The 22,572-nt window shown below is 26.3% G+C and overlaps 3 protein-coding genes across 4 annotated transcripts; 2 read left to right on the forward strand and 1 right to left on the reverse strand.

The window, feature by feature from the left end:
- The first annotated feature begins 572 nt into the window (after positions 1-572).
- Positions 573-13,121, forward strand: LOC113551242 (activating transcription factor of chaperone). 2 transcript variants are annotated; one of them, XM_026953369.1, is made up of 4 exons: positions 573-699; positions 763-1,027; positions 3,022-3,321; positions 11,392-13,121. In XM_026953369.1, exons 3-4 carry the CDS (start codon positions 3,048-3,050, stop codon positions 12,048-12,050), a joined length of 933 nt encoding a protein of 310 aa, XP_026809170.1. In that variant the 5' UTR covers positions 573-699; positions 763-1,027; positions 3,022-3,047; the 3' UTR covers positions 12,051-13,121. The 2 variants fall into 2 exon arrangements, with proteins under 2 accessions (XP_026809170.1, XP_026809169.1); XM_026953368.1 differs by having other exon boundaries at positions 689-1,027.
- Positions 13,122-17,055: 3,934 nt separating this feature from the next.
- On the forward strand, positions 17,056-19,617 carry LOC113551377 (ER membrane protein complex subunit 10). The gene is made up of 6 exons (XM_026953589.1): positions 17,056-17,221; positions 17,465-17,545; positions 17,611-17,769; positions 17,840-18,108; positions 18,179-18,275; positions 19,355-19,617. Exons 2-6 carry the CDS (start codon positions 17,486-17,488, stop codon positions 19,424-19,426), a joined length of 657 nt encoding a protein of 218 aa, XP_026809390.1. The 5' UTR covers positions 17,056-17,221; positions 17,465-17,485; the 3' UTR covers positions 19,427-19,617.
- On the reverse strand, positions 19,578-22,118 carry LOC113551376 (N-acetylglucosamine-6-phosphate deacetylase). The gene is made up of 5 exons (XM_026953587.1): positions 21,835-22,118; positions 20,803-20,933; positions 20,271-20,618; positions 19,898-20,216; positions 19,578-19,831 (listed from the first exon to the last, which is right to left on the reverse strand). The coding sequence occupies exons 1-5, from the start codon at positions 22,028-22,030 to the stop codon at positions 19,608-19,610; spliced, it is 1,218 nt and encodes a 405-aa protein (XP_026809388.1). The 5' UTR covers positions 22,031-22,118; the 3' UTR covers positions 19,578-19,607.
- Between the last annotated feature and the right edge of the window lie 454 nt (positions 22,119-22,572).

Consider the following 22,572-nt stretch of genomic DNA (forward strand, 5'->3'; position numbering starts at 1 on the left):
GCGATCCTTCGAATCGCCAAGATATACCATGTGCTAAGTGCGTCGTAGAAATTGAAAAATATTTATTAACAACAATAAAAATAATTCTCATACCTATAGCAGTATAGCTCAAATTAGATGAAGTTCAAAATTTAAATGCTTAATACTTATCGACATAAGACAGCATTCTATCGATATTCGATAAGCGAAGTGCACAGATTATGGCGCGTGCGTGCATACAATATAGCGTCAATACATATTGTGTTATGTGTATATCGATATAATGGGTATTGGACGATTGGGGTTATTTATCGATACATCAACATGCCCTACTGGTTCAATGATTGACAAATTTGAAATAAACTCAAAACTATAGGCTACAGCTCCAGGGTGTTTGGGTAAAAATTGCGTGTTTATCGCTCAAGACAATTTTATTATTATAAGATTTTCTTTAAATCGGGCGTACCAGATATCAGTGTACACTGTACCACATTACCACAGTAATAATAATAATATCGATAACGGACGTTCGATAGCACATTTCTCACTGTAATCGATTGTTGACACGGTGACCCCTGTGTACGGAAACGCGATTACCACCATCCGCACGTCCAGGTTAGGTACTACTTCCATCGATATTTCTACCACAATACTACCACTACCACCATTACCCGTTCTAAGTATTAATTTCCACCTCTACCTGTACGGCTGCTCACCTATGTACGACGACCACCACCACCACCACGAGTCATAACACGCTCAGACGCTCTGTTTTTTTTTTAGTTCACTACGTACGCCAACTGCTTTCACTTATGACCCCGTAAACAATCAGGATTTAACAACTGCCGTTAACCTCTATTGTCTGTGCCTTTTGCATTTCGCTGGGATAGCGTTTCAGTCCACACTCGACAGCGATCTATATTCTACTACAACCGAGCCACAAGACACCGCCGAGATGAAGTGATTTCGGAGTCCCCGTAGACACCGTTCAACCCGCACACGGCCGTGTGCCCAAACCCAACCAAACGATCATGTCCGCGACGGCGAGGTGAGCGATTTGATTATTAATATGTCATTTGATTACGTTACGTCGTATTTGAGTGCATCTTCAACGCAGCGATTACAGTGTTATATTATAATAGTAGGGATACTAGATTGCATACACCGCGATCGACGTCTCTTCCCGTCTTTGCGGTAGTATAAATAATTATTAGCCGGCGACATAACTATGGCGACGACGGTGAATAACCGTGCGAACCTTCAACTCGACGACTTAATTTGGTATCGGTATGCGTGTGTGTACGGCTGCTGCGTCGATTTCGCATGCCGTGTACCTGTGCCGTAATACGTCACTGCTGTTGACGTGTGTGTGAACGGCGTGTCACCGAGTGGTTTGTTATGACTGATTTGCATTTAGCACGTCCGCGACGATAATATTAGGTACCCATTCACCACTGTACTACCCCAATTCCTACAGATTTTCTACAACAGTAGCACAGGTGTCGGCTTGTACTTGTGACGTCTACCATAATCATTAGACGATATGACCACAGAATAAATGTAATTTTATTATATTTATTCTGTGATATGATACTAATGTCGTACTCCACACTTTTTTTGGGGTGTAAACTTGAACCCCTATTTTTTTACTTTGACGTACATTATACAGGACTTGAAGAAAAATCAATTGCCATTGTTGATTTTCTCTGTATTACATGTCTTGCCCTTAAGGTTAATGTGTCCGTTCACCAATTGGTTTTAAAATGTAGGTAATCCACTACTAGTTCAAATTGACTTTCTCTCAAACTGTGCTACCAAGTTAAAATTATTATTTAATAGTCTTGTATAGTCTTAAAGTTTGATGTAATTTTAAAATAAAACATTTCTTACGACAGCATTAAATTGATTAATTGTATTATTAGGTATATTAAATATGTGATGTCATCTGATATTATGAATTGGTTGAGTTTGTAGCGTTTTTGTCTAATAAAACCAAGACTATAAAAAGACTATAAGTGTAGCACATTAAACTTATATATATTTAATTAATATTCAAGTAGTAAATTATTATAAGGATTGCTGTTTTCTTATCTTTTAAACTTTAAAGGAGGTACAACAAAATTTAGTGTAATAATGTTATAGTATTAATCTTAATGAATAAATATAGATAAACTAGGTTCAGTGAAAACTAGCTCTTATTAATTTGTATTTACCTTTTGTTCATTATCTCGGATAATAATATAGTATTAATAATATGTATTTTTTCATTAAAATTACAAGGTTATACTAAACTAAAGTTAATACAATGTAAATATTTTAACATATATTTATATATCCCTAAATTTATTAATTTATATCAAATACATGATAGGTAATATTTATTTATAACTTAAATTTGTTAATTTATGAAGTTATGAATTAATACTAAACAATGAAGTTAGAAAATTACGTTCTTGTTTGAGTTTAATTTTAAAACTAGTGAATGCTCAGCAGTGTTGTTACTATAAGTTGTAACTTATTATTTGTTATAGTCAGTCCTAAACAATTAAATGTATAAGATTATAAAAAATATTAAAATGTTGAGTTAACATACACCATAAATGTTTATAATAGCCTTTTATTTCTAAGTGTTGAGAATTTGAATATTTCAATTTTTGTGAGTCATCTATTCTGTATATTGTATTAAATAAGTATTTTAAATATTTCCATCTATTTTTAAAGTTAGAAATATTTATATATGTATAAATTGTTTTATAATTTGAAACAGTTTATTATAAGAGGTTTAAAGAAATTATTGTCTATTATAATTAAATTGTAATAGTTATCCAATCGAAACAATAATTATCCTACTAGTGTCGTTATATTTTAAATGATTTACCATGTACAGGTATGAAATATAACATATATCATCTTGGGTAATAAAATAGTTTAAGAACGCAAGGTGTAAAATATATATTTTTTAAATATAAAAATATCTATTGGTTAAGTGTAAGAAAATATTATGTATTATTTTTTTCTGAAATATTTTTTTTTTTTTTTTAGTGCCAATATGGCTTCCCTATTCAAAGATGGTGTCACCATCAACAGCATATCAACACCACAATTCATCAACAGCATACTTTTCACTTCATTTAATAATATACCCAACCCATTACAAAATGTCGGGAATGTCGCAAGTAGTACAACCAAGTTGCTCGTTGCTTTTAAGCAACGAGCCAACTACAGCTCTGTCTTCTAAAGCAATATGTAATTTAAACGACACAGAATGGGATAAATTAACAAGGAGTGACATGGCTGGAAAATTATTAGAATACCTAGACAAATTGTACGATAAAAACGATGGTAGGTATTTTTTTTTCATTTATAAAATAATAATACTATACTATATTTTATAGAATTAACAAATAAAAAAGGTTATAGCATCTATGTAAAAGTAGTGCCTGTTTGATATTAAAATCACTGCACATAAGTATGTTTTTAAGGTAAAAATACTTGAATTGTTCTTTAATATTATGAATCTATGTAACTTTTTTAATCAAAATCCAAAATCGTAATAATTTCTGACTGTTAGTTTTTAAAATACAAATGCCTTAAGTTTGGCTGTTTTAAGGTGTCTATATTAAAAATCCATAAACTACCTAATAATTAATGTTTTGAAGTCTGAAGCACGTCATTATCAATAACATAGATTAGTTATTACTAATCCTTAGAAAGCTACACAATGTGTCTAAAAAAATTATAGATAACAGACGTGATTTTATGGTTTCCGATCAAAATATTCATTGGGCTACACTCTACAGCAGCTTTGAAGTATCCTAAGCTCTAATCTATTATTTTATATAGCTGGCCAAACACTGATGCAATTATTGTGGAGTGTTTAGTCACTTTTCTACCATTAAAGTAATAACATTTAGTTAGTCAAAGTTTACGTATCAATTTATTAACGACAGCATCTCATTTATTATTTGGAAATAGTCATTGTCACAAGTTTAAAATGTATGAGAGTATCTGCTCTAATGTCACCATATCTGAGATGATTTCAGGTAAATTTATGTCTGTTAGTATTTTTACCTTAGCCTTAGAGTTATATATCAAGTGTTTAATAAATAAGGTTTAGATTAATATATTTATTACCTAAGTAATTTTTAATATAAAAAATATTAATTGGTTAACCATTACATACAACTACAAATAATTACAAGAATTCAGCATACATAAATTAAAATCAATTAGTGACTTATGTAAAATATAATAATAATATATATCATATTAATTCAAATGTATCTTTAAATTAGGCACTATATCAATAATAAAAATATCTCGAAAAATATACAATATACAATTATGATGATAATGAAAAAAACCTTAATTGTTGAAATTAATTAGCTTAAACATTAAATGTTAAAATACTGGCAAAATTATTATTTTAAAATTGTTATTAATTAATAAAAAGAAGCACTTAGTAATTAAATTAAATACAATCTACAAATATATTAATTTAAATTTTAAATTAATATTGGTTTATGAAATGTTGTATTTAGTTTAATTATTATATACTTTGACACTTTAATCATCTATCATTATCTTATTTTAAAGATTTTTTTTTTTTAATAATTAAACCAACTGATAAAATTATAAAACATTCATTTTTAATATATTATTTAATTAATTAAGTGTTGATAGAAACTTGATTGTTCTATAAAATTTCTGATAGTCTTTGAGCTTTGATCGCATTCAAAAAGTTGCGCATTTGTATTTATCATATAATTTTGTTAAACCTTGATGATTATTATATAACATGTACTTAATATATGAATATAAATAGGAGTTAAACAGAGTTGATTATTAAGGAATATCAAGTATTTAATTTTAAGAAAAAACCGGTATTAATAATTGGGTATTAACTAATTTATTGTTAAAAATGAGATGAACTGGGATATAAAAAAAAAAAAATTGTTTTATTTTTAGTGTAGTTTTCAAAAAAAAATGTCTTTTGAAGTTGATAACTTTGTGTCTAATTATGTATAGAAGTGTAAAACATAAAACTTGTTTGGTTCCAGAAATTATTTTTCAACATCAAAAACCTCGTAAAATTCATAACTGTTTTTACTCTGATATAATGTTTTATACATCCTAATATCCTACTGTTAAAATAGTTTTAAACTCAAATTTCTTGAAATTTTATTTTATTAAACAATTACATTTGAACATGATATAATTTTGAATTGGAGTTTAATAATTTAAAACAATATTGATCTATGATCAAAAATAGTTACCTATATATATTATGAAGACATTTGGTTTATTTAAATGTTAATATACATAGATTAAAATTTATTAAAATTCTCAGTCCTATCAAAAATTTTCAATAATTATTACCATCAGTTGACAATACTTGTAATATATTTTTATTTATCTTGAACTCCAAAAAGAGTGAGACACAGGCCCCTTATATCTTTCATAAAATGTCACTGAATCAATACTGTTCATTATCTAATTACTAAATTACTACTAACAGCAATCAAACTGTCCAGTGTAACGGATGTCATTGTCAGTCATTACATGCATCTATATTTAGCCATTGTGTTAGTAATTAAATAATCTATTTGTATTATCTGGCATTACCAGAGTTAAAATTGACTTATTGTTCTATCGTTTTTTATTTTAGTTGAAATATATAATATAAAGACAATTACTATGATTAATTTTATGATTTTCCATGTTTTAACTCTGGACATATTTTTAATATAAATACTAAATATTCACTGAATTTAATATTGTTGATTGGTATTCTCTTTAATGCGCATCAAAAATATGTCCTGATTTAAGAACGCAAACCATAAAAATAATTGTTGTAATTGTGTTCATAAGTATTTGATTTTTAGATTAGTTTTTTTTTTTAATATACTCTTATTTATAAAAATATTTATATTATTTGCTATGTTTCAGCTAATTTTAATAATAATATAATCTGTAACTAATAGAGCTACCATTTAAATAAACAAAAACTATTAGATTTTTGCTAGCTAAAATTAAATTTATGTGTAGAACCACCTTATAAGGTTGAAAAAATAATCAATAAACACTTAACATGCAGAATCTCAAGGAATTTATTGATATAATGTTTATTAAAAATGTTTTCATAGTTTTTGAGGACAAACAAAAACTCATTTATTTTGATATAATTATAGATTTATTATAATATGCATTATATGCTGTACAAATATATATGTATATATATTACCATTTAATTTGTTTAAAAAAAAGTCGAATTAAATATTTATTAAGCATAACAAAATATGAGTTATTTTACGAAATAATAATTTTTTTTGGTACACAACATAATGTATGTGTATTAGTATACGAATTACTAATATTCAAACCTATAAAACAAAAATTTGCTTTTTTTATAACAAATAAATACTTAAATGTAAACTTCATAATTTATAACAACTGTGAAATTCTCTCTAATGTATAAGAATAGTTTAAATTTAAATAATTATTAATATTTTCTTAATCCAATGGGTTGAACTACGTTAGTTTAAACATCGCGTTTATTAAAACTTACAAACCAACACCGACTTACTATAGATTGGTTGTATAATAATTATTGTATTAACAGCTTAAATTACTCTAAATATTTCGAAAAATGAATTGTTGTAGAAAATTTCAATGTAAGTAATAATGAAACACAAGTTAGTTGAATAACAACGAAAACTAAAATTGTTATTTTAAGTTTGAATATCTAATTACATTAAAATTTGTCAAAAACTAATGTAATGGAAATATTCTTGCCTTTTTTGTTAGTATTTCCCAAATATTTATAAGATTCCAGGTGATTTCATACTTTTGGTCCCTTGAGTTTTTACGCAACTAGATACAATTTATTACCAAAAATCAAACTCGGGCCTCAATTTTGAATATTGAATTACTTTTTATGCTCTTAAATTTTATAGCAGACATAAAAAAAATAATGAAAAACTTCATTGTTAATCGAATCTAACAAAATAATCTAATGGCTCTTGAAATAAATAAATATGGAATGTTGTGTCGTAAATATAGTCGTTTTAATGAAGTACGAAAAAATTATAATCATTTTTACCTCAAAATTGAATCTACAGTATATAATTCAGTGGTTTTCAACCTGTGCGTCACGGCTTCCAGTGGCGTCGTCGGTTATTATCAAAAGGGCCGCGTCCGTAGTATAAACTAAAAATAAAATTGTAATCATTTTTTTTAAATTATCATTGTTCGTATGGAGCCGTTTATTTGACTCCAAAATCAAAAGTATACGTGAACCCAAAAAGGTTGAAAACTACTGGTATATATTATAGTACACCCCCCTAATTATTATTATTTGTTTAAGACGACCCTGAATACTACAATATTACTATTCCTACTTTTTCAGACTACAGTTTTACTATTACTATTACTCGTACAAGTTCTATAATACCTCTTTCCTATTATTTCTTCAATGATACTAGTCACTAGGTACTAAATACTGGTGCTGAACTCAGAACTCCTACTATTTGTGTTACCTACCACCACTACTATTGCTATTATATTTTGATATTCGGTTGCCAACTATATAGTAAGAAATTATCCGGCTTTAGATCAATATACATAATAATAGCGGTTCACCTTGTTATACTTGAGTGTGTGAATATATGCGTATAATGATAAATATATTTACAATATTAAATGATATTTTAATAATATAATACATATTATGTATAATATACTGCAATTATGTTTTATCTATGCACAAAATAGAGAAAAACTTGTAAAAAAATTAACAAGCGCGCGCATCGTGAGGAACGCGTAAACATGCTATTAGAAGTAAAGGAACAATAATAATAACAATATTAACAAGACAAATTGCAAATAGAGGAGGAGGGAGATTTGTTGTCGGGAGTCTTTGTGTGTGATAGAGTAACCAAAGCGGTGGCGTGTTTGTCCGCCCGCAGTGTTCAGTCAACTTCTCGCGCGGCGCAACCAGTTGTTCGTTGAAAGTTTTTACATTTTGTATAATAGATGTATTTTCGTTCACATGGTAGGTCGCAACACATCACATAGTTGTGTGATTATGAAGTTCATCTATCATTACACCTGGAGCAGGCAAATTATTTTCAACTCTCAAAAATTGGTAAAAAGAAGGTGAACGGTAAAAGAGCAAAATTTTGCACGCCTTACAAGTGAAACCAAATATCGAAATTTACCATTATTATTTTGTTTTAATTGTTATTACCTAAATTTCATTTAATTTAGATACCTATATATTATAATTGTTAAATTTTTTTGTTTCGATTGTTTTATGTACTATATTTTATTAGTATATTATCATAGGACTACCTACTTTGTATATTATATATTCTGCTGTCTGGTATTTACATAAATTTCGCAATAGCTAGATATTTGGTTTCGTGTCAAAACACGCCAAGGCTGATGATAACACAGCACATGGCTACCGGAATGATTTCATCTCATTGGTGCTCCTCTGGTACGTTGATGCATCTACATTTTTTTTTAAATTCATTTTTATAGGTAATCTTTTTTTAAATTTCAATAAATTATGTTTCCAATTTTCAACCATTAAGTGTACTTTTAAATCACGTATTTACATATAAGGGTATGTTAGTATACAAAAATATGGCTTGGAAGTGTATTTATGGTTATTAAGAATGGTAAGCATATATTGCATAATTACTAACATACAATGTTTTTCTGACGGTTACATCCGTGGGATTCCTGTTCAATTCAGTTTAAACATTTTTATACTAGTTCTTTCTTATTATTTTACAGAATAAAATTGATACGTAATTTTAAATTTGATGACCTATATTTATTGAAAATGCACTTTAATTATTTTATAATATAATAAGTTAACATTTAATTATGTAGGTATTTAATATAGTTTTCATTCCAAAAGTTATTAAAATATTTATTTGTTCATAACTGTTCTTATTTCCGAGAAAATCCACACTCGACCAATCATAGAAATTTAATATTATTCAATCTTGTTTTGAATTTAATTATTTATATATGATAATTATTAGACAATTTTTATTAATTTCTAAATGTTGGTGTCCGAAAAATGAATTCATTTAGTATAGTGAACTAGATTTTAAATATCGGCCTAAGCCTAATTACATGTAATGAACGTGAGAGTTGAATTTGATGATAAAAACATTTTAACTAGAATAGTACCTATTTTTATGTCTTTTCAATTCGATTTTAAGAAATATTTAGCCTATAATATACATAATCTTATTATGCAGGACAAGAAATATTATTATAAAAAAGATATTAATGTTATCCACATTGGAAATGATACATTAGGCTTACTTGGGGAAAAACTAATGTGGAAGAATCAAATTTTATTTCTTGTTAATTGAAAATAACTACTAAATAATAAAAACAATTTTATTGTCTACAAGAAGTCTTTCTGATTACAACAATACTTGTAGCACTCTCTTAATTTTTAAATTTAAAATACTATAGAAATGGATTTTATGTCAAACTATTTTCCTATGTTTATAAAACTGATATGAAGATCCCTCAAACATTTTTGTAAACAGATATACATAAGTATTTTTAAAAATTTAAGTGGCTATGGCTCCCAATTTTTATTTTTTTTAGTTGTGCTTACTATACATAAACCCCAAATGGAAATGTTCTTTATAATTCATACTTATATAACTTAAATATTTATCAATTTCTTAGTGCTAATACTTATAACAACATGATCATTTAACTACTCTAATTGATAATATTAAATTGTTTTTAATTGAAACATAACATTTAAAAAAATGTTTATGTTATAATATTATAGAAAATTACTTATTAAATAAAATTATTATTCGTAAGATGTTAAGTACAAGGTCCAGTATACTGAGTATTCAAAACGTATTTTAATATTACAATTTTTTTTATCTAAAAATCAATGTCATTGTGATATTCCTCATATTATTTGTATTAATATAAATATTTCTATTAAGGAAATACATATAATATCTTGGACTTTGTAGTTGTATAACTTAACCAATGCTCTATATATATATATATATATATATATATTATATACTTTTATAAAAACAGTAATATTTAGTAGAATAGATCATACAATTGGATATATAGTCATTATATATATATAAGTCTATTTATTCGAAAATTTCCTTGACATATTGACTGTGTCTAGTGATATAAATAATAAAAATATAATAATCAAATTATAGTATGATGATAAATTATACTGTCCTTTGTTACTTTTGAAATTCGTTGTATTTTACTGTAAGCAAATACATATGATAATATATTAATAACATTCTGCTACTCTGGGGGACATGTACAATAATTAAAATAATTACAGTTTATCGTATGATTTTTTTCAGCTTGATTGACATCCAAAGACTTTTTTCTTATATTTATACACTCATATATTTAATGACAACTATTATAAGTTGGGTTGACTATTTAGATAAGCAGACGAGCAGCAGTTGTCTTAATGTTCTAAGAGTATTTGGGTCATTTCATCAAAGGTCATTACTTATCATAGGATAAAAATATGCTGATACATTATTGTATTGTATATTGTCAGTGATAGTTTTGATCGATCTATTTCTTAATATATAGTTTTGTGATTTACCCAGAATTATAATGAAACTATTAACTAATCATAATTATTAATGTCAATTATGTCTACATGAAAAGAAATCATATTTTATCAAATCAAATCATTAGTATTAGTATTAATTTTCATTGGTTTAATATATTTGAAAGGATAGAACTCTTTAATTTGTTTTGCTCTTATATAACAGTATGCACTATAGCATTATCAGTAGTTATGTTATAACTTGAGTTATTATTAGAGGCGAGTCCAATTTTCAAATGAGAACATAATATTGCTTTTACTGCATGGTGTAAATTTCCAATGTGGATTTTTTAGAATAAGAGTTAAATTAAATTGGTTAAGTTTTCATATTTTTCTAAAAAAATTAATTAAAAACTAGTTATAAAATTAAAATACTAAAATAAACCTCTTGGAAATTTTATATGTAAAATTTATTCTAATAGTCTTTTTATGGTAAGTCAATTATGTCTGTGACAAACATAAAATAATATATGCTAATATATTAGATCCTCTTAAGTTTAAAATTTTAAATACTTATTGCTGTATTGAATATAGTATAAAACAGTTAATAGCTATAATGTCAACACAAAATAAAATATTATTATTTTAAACTATGTATAGTTTATTTTATTTGTAATTTGTGCTGTACTGACATTAAGTTACTTAGATAAATATAATTTGAATATTATACTCACATTTAGTTATTTTTTATAATAGTTTTGTAAATATGACCAAAGGTTTAAAAACACAATTTAACACGGTATATATACTTTTTTTTTTAGAATCTGAAACTATCACAGATTGGTTAAATGAAGAAAAATTCATTGACCTTCCAATATTTGATGATTTCATGACGAACACTTCTCCAAACAACATTGAAATGAAACCAATGGAATATCAGAAATTTGTCCCTTCCAATAAAGCTATTCAGTACCAACCATATCCAACCCAACAGTATGCACCTATGTATTGCCATGAAACATCCATTCAGCCGAAATTCAACTATGTTCCATCCGCTTCATTGACACCACCAGAAAGTCCCAAAGACACTGATGTCCTTATGTCTATGCTGGATGATATGCAACCAGAAGAACTCAGTCAGTTAGTAGTTGATGAAGATACATTGTCAGACTTTATGTCATCAGACGCCAGTAGCCATACTGATTCATACAGCGATATAATAACTAAACGAGACAAACCATATTCTCCAAAGGCACCCAACGAAGAAAAGCGATTACGTAAAAAAGAACAAAACAAAAATGCAGCTACAAGATATAGGATGAAGAAAAAAGCCGAAATCAAGGAATCTGTTGTAGAAGAGAAACAACTTTTGCAAAGAAATGATACACTCAAGGACGAAGCTAAAGAACTAGCCAGAGAAATCAAGTATTTGAAATCGCTATTGAGGGATGTTTACAAAGCCAAAGGACTATTGAATTGAAATACATTTAAAATTGTTGATCTGATTATTTAACTTGTATGGCGTATATTTGATTAGTAGTTAAAATATAGTGTTAAAAATTGTCATGTAGGTTTGCTAGTGGGTGTTCTCGCATTTGCAGTTTTTATTTGTATTTAAGTATAATTACAGTATTAGAATATTTGGAAAATCTACTTATAACACCAGTACAGCCATTATCTCCTTGTAAATATATTCTTATTCTTTTCTACTAGTTTTATTTTTAATCATTTTGTATCCATTATTTGCTTGTTAGAACTAACCAAGACAATTTGTATCATTTTCAAACATACATCTGATCTTGTGATATATTAAAGACATACTATTACTACTAAAGTGTTTGAACTGTTTATAAAATAATATTTTGATATTTTTCTAAACCATATCGGTGAAGCATTTTTGACATTTTAACATATTTGGTTTAATATATTATCAGAAATCTCACAAGTTTTGTATGCTTGATTATTACACTAAAACCCTTGGTTCAGTTTAATATTACACATTTATTTAGCATTGTTATTATTAGACTAAGAAAAAATAATAATACATTATGTAACCTAACCTATTCATTTTTTTTAATTCAAAATCTTATATTATTTTAGTGATTGTAACTTATTTTTTGATTTTTAGTCTTAGTTTTACTTTTAACTTATATGTGTGCTTTTTGATGAGGTTGTTATGATATTTGTCTAAGAGCCGTTCTTACAATATCCAGTATAGTGTCTGTTAACGCTAATCGACAAAATTCTGCTGATAACAAAATCTGCTAACTGCCGTTTAAGCGTTAATAGACACTTAACCAGACATTGTAAGGACAGTTCTAAATGATATTGTTGTTTCAACTGAGGAATATATAGTAAAATTCATTTATTTCTCATAAAAAAAATGAACAAACTTTTTTGCAATTGAAACTTGTAGGTGTTGGACAATTTTTATCTCAATTTTTATTTGTAGCAGGATGACAACTGTATTTTTATTTTATTTTATTAAAAAATATACTTTAAGATGACTGTTTTAATTTTTAATAACTAATATAAACTATTCAAAAACATATATATTTCATTGTATTTTAAAAGATTGGTTTTGTTTGATTTAGTACATTTTTTTATGACTGTTTTAAAAGAATGTTAGCATACACAAGAAAATGTAATTATTTTTACATAACATAGATAACAATAATATTAATTTGCTAATTTAAATATGGAGTAGCTGAGAAAAAGAGGACCTACTAGCTACTGTAGCTTATTTAAGGATAATTTAAATAAGCTTTCAGTGTTCTGTAAACGTTTGTTAAAAACCATGATTATAAATTATAAAAAGAGGTAAGTAGGTAACTTCTTTGCTGTTCAATAGATTTCAAGTTTACTTAGTCTGAGGATTATGTCAGTGAACAGAGAGAATGTGTGTGTTGAATTTGAATCAAATGATAAATCTTAGCATACGATAAACAATTTTGAGTGAAAACCGTGTGTCAGCTTAAATTGCTAAATATCTTTCATATTATTAAATGTAGTGTTTGAGTAATTTATTTTACTAATAACAATAGGTTGGATTAATTTTTACCTAAAACATAGAATTTCTAAATATCATTTGTATTTGTGATTTATAAAAAAAATGTATTTAAATGACTACCTACTAAGTAATTAAAATTATTATTCTTTATTTATATATCTAATTTTGTCACATTTTAACTTGAAATATGTTTTAAGAAACCTGTTTATAAAGTTCTTTGGCTAAAGTAAGTATAATCATTGATTACTTATTTAAAGTTAAGACAGGTAGAGTAGTGGACAAACATTTTGTGGGGTACCCCGTACCACTCCACTCCGCTTGTCAAAACTTTAAATACATATAACTCATAAACTATTCGCCCTAAATTCGATTTTTATAAATAAAAATACTCAAAAAATTATTCTGCTTTGGAATATGAAATTAAAAATCTATGTTGTCATTCAAAAAAGTAAAAAACTTAAATATTATAAGAAAAAAAAATATTTTCAAAAACATTAATACTTTTTGAAATAATGAGTGTTGTTTGATAAAAGAATCACCTTGTAGAATAAAATAATTATTATTACGAAATATTAGAACATGCAAAAAAACATAAATATTGCGTTTTCTAGTTTACACGAGTGCTTACGTGCAGCCTATGACCTATGTATAGATTATTAAAGCACGCCACATCAAACATTACAACATGCGAGTGGATTTCACTGTTCACCTGTTAGAGTTACGAATATAACTGCATTGAAATATAATTAGCTGCCACACGCTAAACGCTGGCTGATTTTTATTTTTACAAAATATATGATACAAGATTATTTCAAACTAAATAGGAAATTATTATTAATTATTTTCTCGAGCCCCCCTCCCTTCTAACGAAATGTATTCTTTTTTAAAATGTCCTAAAGTTATCTGCCGAAAAACAAATTACACTTTGTGAAGCGGCTGGAATCAACAATGTTATGGCCTTATATAGTGACTCAAGGATTTCAACGATACCACTGTAAAATAAAATGCATAACAAATAAATGTACTTGCCGATCTACTAAGCGACTTTATACATCAAAGTGCAATGCAGCTTAGGTACTATGTGAAAATAAGTGATGCTCATACAAATACATCCATACATAAACATCATTTCCATAAAAGTTATAAAATTATGAAAAATTTGATTTCATCGTGTATTCTTTATTTATAAATAGTAAGTATATATACCTTATCGTCCTTATCACAACCCTGTTAGTTTTGTTAGTTTTGTATTGACTACATATTCTTGGTCAATGGTGACAAATAGCAATGACTATAGCCAATCATAAAAATGTTGTACCACTTGTACCTCCTCATATTACTATTAAATTGTTTCTACCATTTTCCATTGTATATGTATGTTATGGTTTATCTTTATTTTCTGTACTATACTTTTGTTACTTAAGCTACATTTTATTTAGAACACTAAGTACTCTCTTCCTTCAACACAATCTTCGCTTAAAGTAAATAGGTACAGTAGAACCTCGATTAATCGTCTCGGGACCAGAGCTTTGACGGATAATTGAAAAGACGGTTAAGCGAGCAACAACATTTTTTTTAAACATACATACATATTATTTATTATTATTTTTTAGCAATTATGATATACTTAAAATATTTGCACACAAATAGACTAAAAACGCGAATGGTCAAGCGAACGAACACATGTGTTAATCAAGAAAGACGGTTAATCGGGAGACGGATAATCGAGGTTCTACTGTACTCATTTCCAGTAAAATTGTCTTTCTTAGTTAAACATTTTCTAAAATTATTAACCAATAATATCAATGCCTACGAACAATAATCGGAGTGACAGAGTCAATATAAGATCAGCTATTTTCAATAATGCTTAATTAATTAATTAATATTATCATCATTAGCGGTAACAAATATATAACATTAAATATCAGAAAGTAATTATTTTATATGGAATTTAGTGTTAAATGTTGAGTGCGTGTGTACCTTTAGCTACAGAAAAAAATTATAACACCATAACCACTCAATGCCCGATACCTGGAATCCAGTACTCCATACCACACTGTAATCATAGCACTTGTGGCGAATTTGATGAATGATAGACAATGAAGCCTATGTAATGGTGTAGCCAGATTGCCTATTCAAGACGCCGAGTATGATATAAGTAAAAATGTATTGTATAAATTCTAAAAAAATACTAAAAATTCAACGAATTAAGAGTCAGTAAGTCACGAATCACGAAACTTATAATTGTAATGCTCTTAATCACACTTAATTACAAAGAATATTTTGTTATATATTATTTATATTTATAATTAATTCTTATATTAATAAATACGCGTATTGCATATTGCTCGTATTGCACACAGGTGGATTTTTACCAAAAAAAAAAATTGGGTATATTATATTATAGTAATAGTATTAATTATTATAACATTACTAACAATTATTATTTGGTATACAATATTGGTGAACCATAGAAATAAAATAATAATAGTTATAATTATATTATGTGTATTACATAAATAACTTATATTTATATAATTATATATTAATCAAAATATTTTTAAAAATACACTGAGAATAGAAAATTAATATGTATCTACGCAGTAATAAACAACTTCAATTCCTTACGAATGATTTTTTTTTTAATTACAAAATAATAACTGAAGTCGTTATTTTTCGTTGAAATATTTATTTTGATTGCACTTAATTAAAATGTCTGAAAAAAAATTTGCGCCAATATATTTAAATACTTTCATATTGTTGGAAGAGCAACATAATATGTGAGATCTTGTATTAAATTTTCAAGTTTTTTTTACTCAAATCAAATAATATAAATCAATAGAACTAAAAAAAAAAATATAGAAACATTCAAATTTCTTTAAATAGCAAAAAAATCGAAATAATTGGAAAATTATTCTAGTTATAAGGAAAATTATAGTATAAATATTAAGTGCAAAATTAAAATCTACAGTTTATTGTTTTTAAATATCAAGAACCAAGAACCATCGCATTAGTTATATGAAGGGCGAGATAATTTTGTTACTAATTTTTATAACCATATTATAATAATAATGCACTATCATTTAATTTAAAAATATTTTAAAAGAAGCCAAAGAAAGAAATAATCTTTGTAAAACATTGATGAATAATGATACATTATTTATATATTATGTAAACCGAAATTCTGATTGCGTTCTTATATTAAAATTCCAGCCCTGTACCTCTATTATTGAGTGTAGCTTCTATATTATTCTGTGTTATTAGATAATGTTCTATTGGTTATATTTCAATAAAAGTTTTGATGAAGTACCTATAAAATTAATCTCTTTTCAATTATTTAGTTTTTTCACTCAGTGGCAATCAGCTCGGGTAGGCAGCGCTCCCGGTGGTACTCACAACTGGTATACTTTTTTGATACAATAATGGTCACGAACACGATGTAAATAAAATCTATAAAATCATTATCAACGCCGTGATAATGGTAAGAGATATTAAAAATTAGAAATTTTAAGATGAAAACCCAATACTAATAAAATGTAATGTACTTGAATATTTTGTTCATTATTGAAGCTAGAGTGTTACCACAATTCTCATAAATCCGTCTTCAGTAATATTAATTATTATATAACGAATTCTGACTAGTGAGTAATGTTAAAATTTACATAGATATAATATATTATGTCTATAAAAATGTAATTATAATATAAAAATTATTATATGCATGTATCTATGTTTGTTAAATGCTGTAATGTTGTATGTGGTTATACAATGATATTAATTAATAATGTATTATACATTTTATGTGAATTATATCATATATTATTTTGTAACTGCTAAAATAATTTTTTTTTCTGTTCTACTGATTAATTTTTTTATTTTTTAAGGATTGAAGACAAAATCACAATATGATCTATTATAAACTAATTTGTATATTTTGTTCAGTGTTTAGTAGTATTTACTGTTCTGTAAGTTATATTTATTGATAATAAACTATGTCTAATAATTGTAATAAATCAATTTATCTTTTCAGGATTCAAGTTATGATACAATATCTGATATTTATTTAGAACATGAATTAATTCCCAATGCTGGTTTCACCAAACGCAGTTCTATTCTTGTCAATTTGGAATCTAGGAATGATGTTGTATCTATTTCTACAATTAATGATTCAGACATACAGTTATTAAAAGTAATAATTTAATGAATATTCAATCAACTGTTTTGTTTTAATTAATTAATATAAATACATTTATTTATAGCAACTAGCTTCTAAAAATGAACTATACAGATTAAAAGTCACTGTCAAAACATTATCTGGCAAAGAAATACATTTTCTCACCTTTACTAGAGCATGTCTTATAGTTGGATCTAAATTAAATGATATTCTAACATTACATTTGGATCATTTAGATTCTCCATTTGCAGTTAATTTAGCTACTACATCTAGCAACTGCAATAGCTTTAATGAATTGAACACAAATAACTTTACAACTACAGTATTTTTCAGAAGACCAGAAAGCAGTCCAGTGTTTGTATTCCAATTTTTTTTTGTTTTACATTGAATCAATATAATATAGCAAAATTATGATTTTTTGCAGACCCGATACAGCTACTTATATTCAAAAGATGGAACGTGAGCGTGACGCAAGAGAAAAGGGAAAATCAAGCAATAACAAATCAATGCTTGGAAAATATGTAAGTATAAATTTATTGGTAGCCTCCTATAGATAAAATAAACAATAAATTATATACTATTAATTAGAAAATATATTATAATTATAATTTACCTATATATTATTATTAAAATTAATTTAAATAACGAGTCAGCAATGTACTAATTTATTTTGATATAAAATGTAATTTTCTCATTGCCTAAAATTGATCATCTATCACGAGTTTAACACAATAATTGTAGGAACAATAACAGCACACTGATATAGCATATAGTAAGGCAATAAATGTTATACCGAGTACTAGCAGGGGCGGCACTACACAAGGGAAAGGGTGGGAAAGTGGCCCCCCAACATTTGATTTTGCCCCTCCATTGCCCCCCTTATAATTTAATGTTAAAAATATGTAATTAAATAAAGTAATTGTAAATCATTATTAGTATATAAAATAGTATTAATTATTTTAAAGAGTTTTTAAACTTAAGTTTGTCTATTATATTCAAATTAAATATGCTTTTTTTGCACTTAAATACTTAATAAAACTAATTCACACTTTCTAAAATCTCATACATTAAAAAATAAAAAGTTATGTATAGTTACATATAAATAAAAAAAAACGGAGGAAATTTAAAGTTTTACTGTATCTAATACATTAGTGATAAAAATATAAAGTAGGTATATTTTTTGATTATTTATTTAGAAATATAACATATTATGTCCAAAATATTTTTAGCAATACTTTCCTGAAAATGTGGTATAAACAAATTAATGGGTGATCCAAGTAGCCATACATAAATGCCTCACCAGAAAAAAAATTTGGCCCAATGGCCAATATCATTCCCCCCTTCTAAAATAAAAAATATCTAGCGCCGTTACTGTAGCGGGGCGATAAAAAACAAGTACCATAAAATTAAAATTAAATCTATTAATTTTTCTAGTTATTTACAAAACACATATTACACTTATATATGTAAATTTGGGCTTGTATTTTTAAGATTTTTCAAGCTAAAAATAATTTAAATTATTATTTAGTTACATAAAAACTCAGTGTAATGTATTATTAAAATTTTAAATATTAACTTACTAATAAATGTATTATTACAGTGGATGTATATATTACCATTAGTCATATTTATGATGATTGCTGGCGCATCAAATCCAGAAGCAAGACAGTAAATGGAAAAAATGTACTTCTAAGTTTTAATTATTTTATTTTATTCTTCAATCAATTAATGGAGCTATTCCATTAGTGTCTTTATATTCAATAATTTAAATTTCATAATATGTACATTAAGTGATATTATTGTCTATTTAATTACAATATTGGATTAATAATTAATAAATTATTTAATAATAACTAAGAAATATTTAAGTTATTTTTTTTCACAATATAACCAGCTCCACTACTATGTTTAAACACACATTGTCCATTGATCCAAGTTGATTGAACATTCAATTTATTTCCCAATAATACAAAATCAGCATCAGCTTCATAGTTAAGTGTACCTTTAAGTTTTTGTATTCCTAAAACCTTAGCTGGATGTAAAGTTATTGTCTCAATTGCTTCAGCAACACTACAATCTTTAAAAAAATATATTTTTTTAATATACCATTGTGTCAAATATTTTACTTAAGTTTTGAACTTACTTGTTGCTTTAATAAAATATCTCATACATTCGTCTAAGGAAGTCACACTTCCACATAATGTATTTGTGTTTGCAATGTATGCTTTTGAATTCTTTACTTCAATCTGCTTATCACCCAAATGATGAATTCCATCTGCTAGTCCTATAGCTGACAATGCATCTGTCACCAACACAAGTCCTTCTGGGTTAATTTTATGGGCAATTTTTAATGCTGCCGGATGCGTATGAGTACCATCAGCTATAACACCAAAAAATAATGGCTTCTCAACCCTAGGTGGACATGCTATGAGTCCAATCAATCCTGGATCTCTATGATGAAACTACAAACACAATTTGTTCAAATAATTGTTGTTGTGAAACCAAAGTATACCTACAGAAAGCATTGCGTTGAATAAATGTGTAATAAATGTAGCTCCATTTTTTACAGCTTGTATACTAGTTTCCATATCTGATGACGTGTGTCCTAATGATACAACAATTCCATTACTGGATAATAGTTTTATTGCTTCCATTGAACCATTAAGTTCAGGAGCAAGAGTAACTATTCCTATATTGTCCAAGCTACCATAAGTATCTGTTAGATTAGAATTTTCTAAGCTTTTTATATTAAGAAGGCTATGTGCACCATGTTTTAGTTTACTAATGAATGGACCTTCAACGTGTGCCCCTAAAATTGCAGCTCCTTGTTCATTACCACGACAACGTTTGAACTTTGGTAATATCTGCAAATAAAATATATTTTAAATTATTAATATCAATAAATTATAAAATTATTACATTAATACATTTTTAATGTTTTCATTATATTGATATTAAGATATACCAGTTAAATAGTTTTGAATTTCCATAAAAAATTAATATACATTGTACCAAAATAATTTAAAAGTAGTTTAATACTATACTTGCTTCATGGTAATTAGAACTGGTCGTTGAAACTATTGTAGGGCAAAATGCAGTAACACCATATTGTAATAATCCTTTTCTAACTATATCAAGTCCATCTCCTCTATGGTGAGTAAAATCAACTCCAAAAGCCCCTATACACATGTTATTTTTTATATTTTAAAGTTATATTTCATAAACAATTACTTAACATTTGATAAATTAGTAATAGTGAGCTATTGGTCCTTTAAATAAAGGGTTAGGTTAGGTTGAAAGGTCGATTACATTTTAATGAATTAAATTAATCGATGATTTTTTTATACAATCCAACACAAAACTTCCTTATTTAGTTTATTTATTTCTAATGTTGTATAATGATCGCACAGTAAATGAAAAATACATGGTAAACATATTACATATATAATACTATACTTTAGTTTATTGAAAAATATTGGAAATTTAAATTTATTAAATATTAAGTTAGCGTTGAATATATTATATTTATTAATGGAAAATTAGGGAGAGCCAAAGAGACCATTAGTCTTAGCTAGTCTTGCAGCTGTAGTTATTTTAACATTCAATAGATATAGTTTAAAATAAATATCACAGTAATTAGCTATAGATAACAATCATAAAATACATAAATACTGTGTGTATTCATTAATATATAAATATGTGCAAGAATATCAAGATTTCAAATTAAAATAGCAAACAAAGTTTTATGTTTTTGTTTTGTAAATAAATCAAAGTTTGTTCTTTGAATAACACAGTTTATAATGTCTTGTCAATAGTTGAATAGTATTAAATAATGTTAACTGCATATTATCTTTGGTAACAAGGTCATATAGATAATATAATTGAAAAAAAAGAACACGGGTAATCTTCTTTAATTATTAAAATAAACATTTAATGTAACCATCAACGTTTTTGCAACTTTGATTTGTGGAACTATAGACTAATGTTGGTTGGAAATCATCAAATTAGATGATGAGAATAAAACAAACAGTTATTTTAGCTATGTTAGATTTATAATAAGATATTTTACTTAATACTAACCGTTGATTTGTAAATCTATAAATCCAGGAGTTATTAAAGATCCTAGGCAATCAATTTCAATGTCTGGAATTTTTTTCTTATCATAAAAAATAATTTCTGGATTAGCTATTTGTCCATCAACGACCCATAGATCTTGTGTAAGAATTTTTCCATCTTTCAAAATATTGCAGTTAAAATACTTTGTGACAATATTCATATCTATTGGACCACTTATACACAACTATAACTGCAGCTAATTGAAAGATAACTGAACAGTCTTTGTAATTTAATTTAACACACGTGCCATATGACTTATTAGGAATCAACAAGGTCATAAACTCACAACGCATTACACATTTTGTTGTATGTAATTGTTATCATTGTTTTTGTATATAATTATCTGCTTATATAGAGTAAACAAATTGTTTTATTGCAACTTAAAATAATACATAATAATAATATAGAATAGATATAAATAATTCGGTAAATAAAACAATTTCCTTAGTTCTTAAAAATAAAAGAAAAAAAATAACAAAAATATCACCTAATATTTTTTAGCAATTCAGTCTTCTTAAATATTTACAACAAAATTAAATATTTAATATAATATAATTATGATAAATATGTTTATGACAAGGAAGAATTTTATCTAAACATTTTATTTTCACATTTACAAAATAAATAAAAAGATTTGTAAAACAAGAGCAGATATCTTGTCATCAACAATTAGTGATAAACATTTGATTCTTGGTTCTAATA

The sequence above is a fragment of the Rhopalosiphum maidis genome, chromosome 2, assembly GCF_003676215.2.
Source record: "Rhopalosiphum maidis isolate BTI-1 chromosome 2, ASM367621v3, whole genome shotgun sequence".
In the NCBI taxonomy this organism is placed as follows: domain Eukaryota; kingdom Metazoa; phylum Arthropoda; class Insecta; order Hemiptera; family Aphididae; genus Rhopalosiphum; species Rhopalosiphum maidis.

What these genes read in the sequence shown, in the direction of transcription:
- LOC113551376 (XM_026953587.1), bottom strand. Translation starts at nt 22,030, where the DNA reads ATGAATATTGTCACAAAGTATTTTAACTGCAATATTTTGAAAGATGGA. An exon ending in TATAGATTTACAAATCAACG is followed by an intron (nt 20,934 to 21,834) that starts GTTAGTATTAAG and finishes ACATGTGTATAG; the next exon opens with GGGCTTTTGGAGTTGATTTT. An exon ending in ATATTTTATTAAAGCAACAA is followed by an intron (nt 19,832 to 19,897) that starts GTAAGTTCAAAA and finishes ATTTTTTTAAAG; the next exon opens with ATTGTAGTGTTGCTGAAGCA.
- LOC113551377 (XM_026953589.1), top strand. Translation starts at nt 17,486, where the DNA reads ATGATCTATTATAAACTAATTTGTATATTTTGTTCAGTGTTTAGTAGT. An exon ending in TTAGTAGTATTTACTGTTCT is followed by an intron (nt 17,546 to 17,610) that starts GTAAGTTATATT and finishes TTATCTTTTCAG; the next exon opens with GATTCAAGTTATGATACAAT. An exon ending in AGACCAGAAAGCAGTCCAGT is followed by an intron (nt 18,109 to 18,178) that starts GTTTGTATTCCA and finishes GATTTTTTGCAG; the next exon opens with ACCCGATACAGCTACTTATA.
- LOC113551242 (XM_026953369.1), top strand. Translation starts at nt 3,048, where the DNA reads ATGGTGTCACCATCAACAGCATATCAACACCACAATTCATCAACAGCA. An exon ending in ATTGTACGATAAAAACGATG is followed by an intron (nt 3,322 to 11,391) that starts GTAGGTATTTTT and finishes TTTTTTTTTTAG; the next exon opens with AATCTGAAACTATCACAGAT.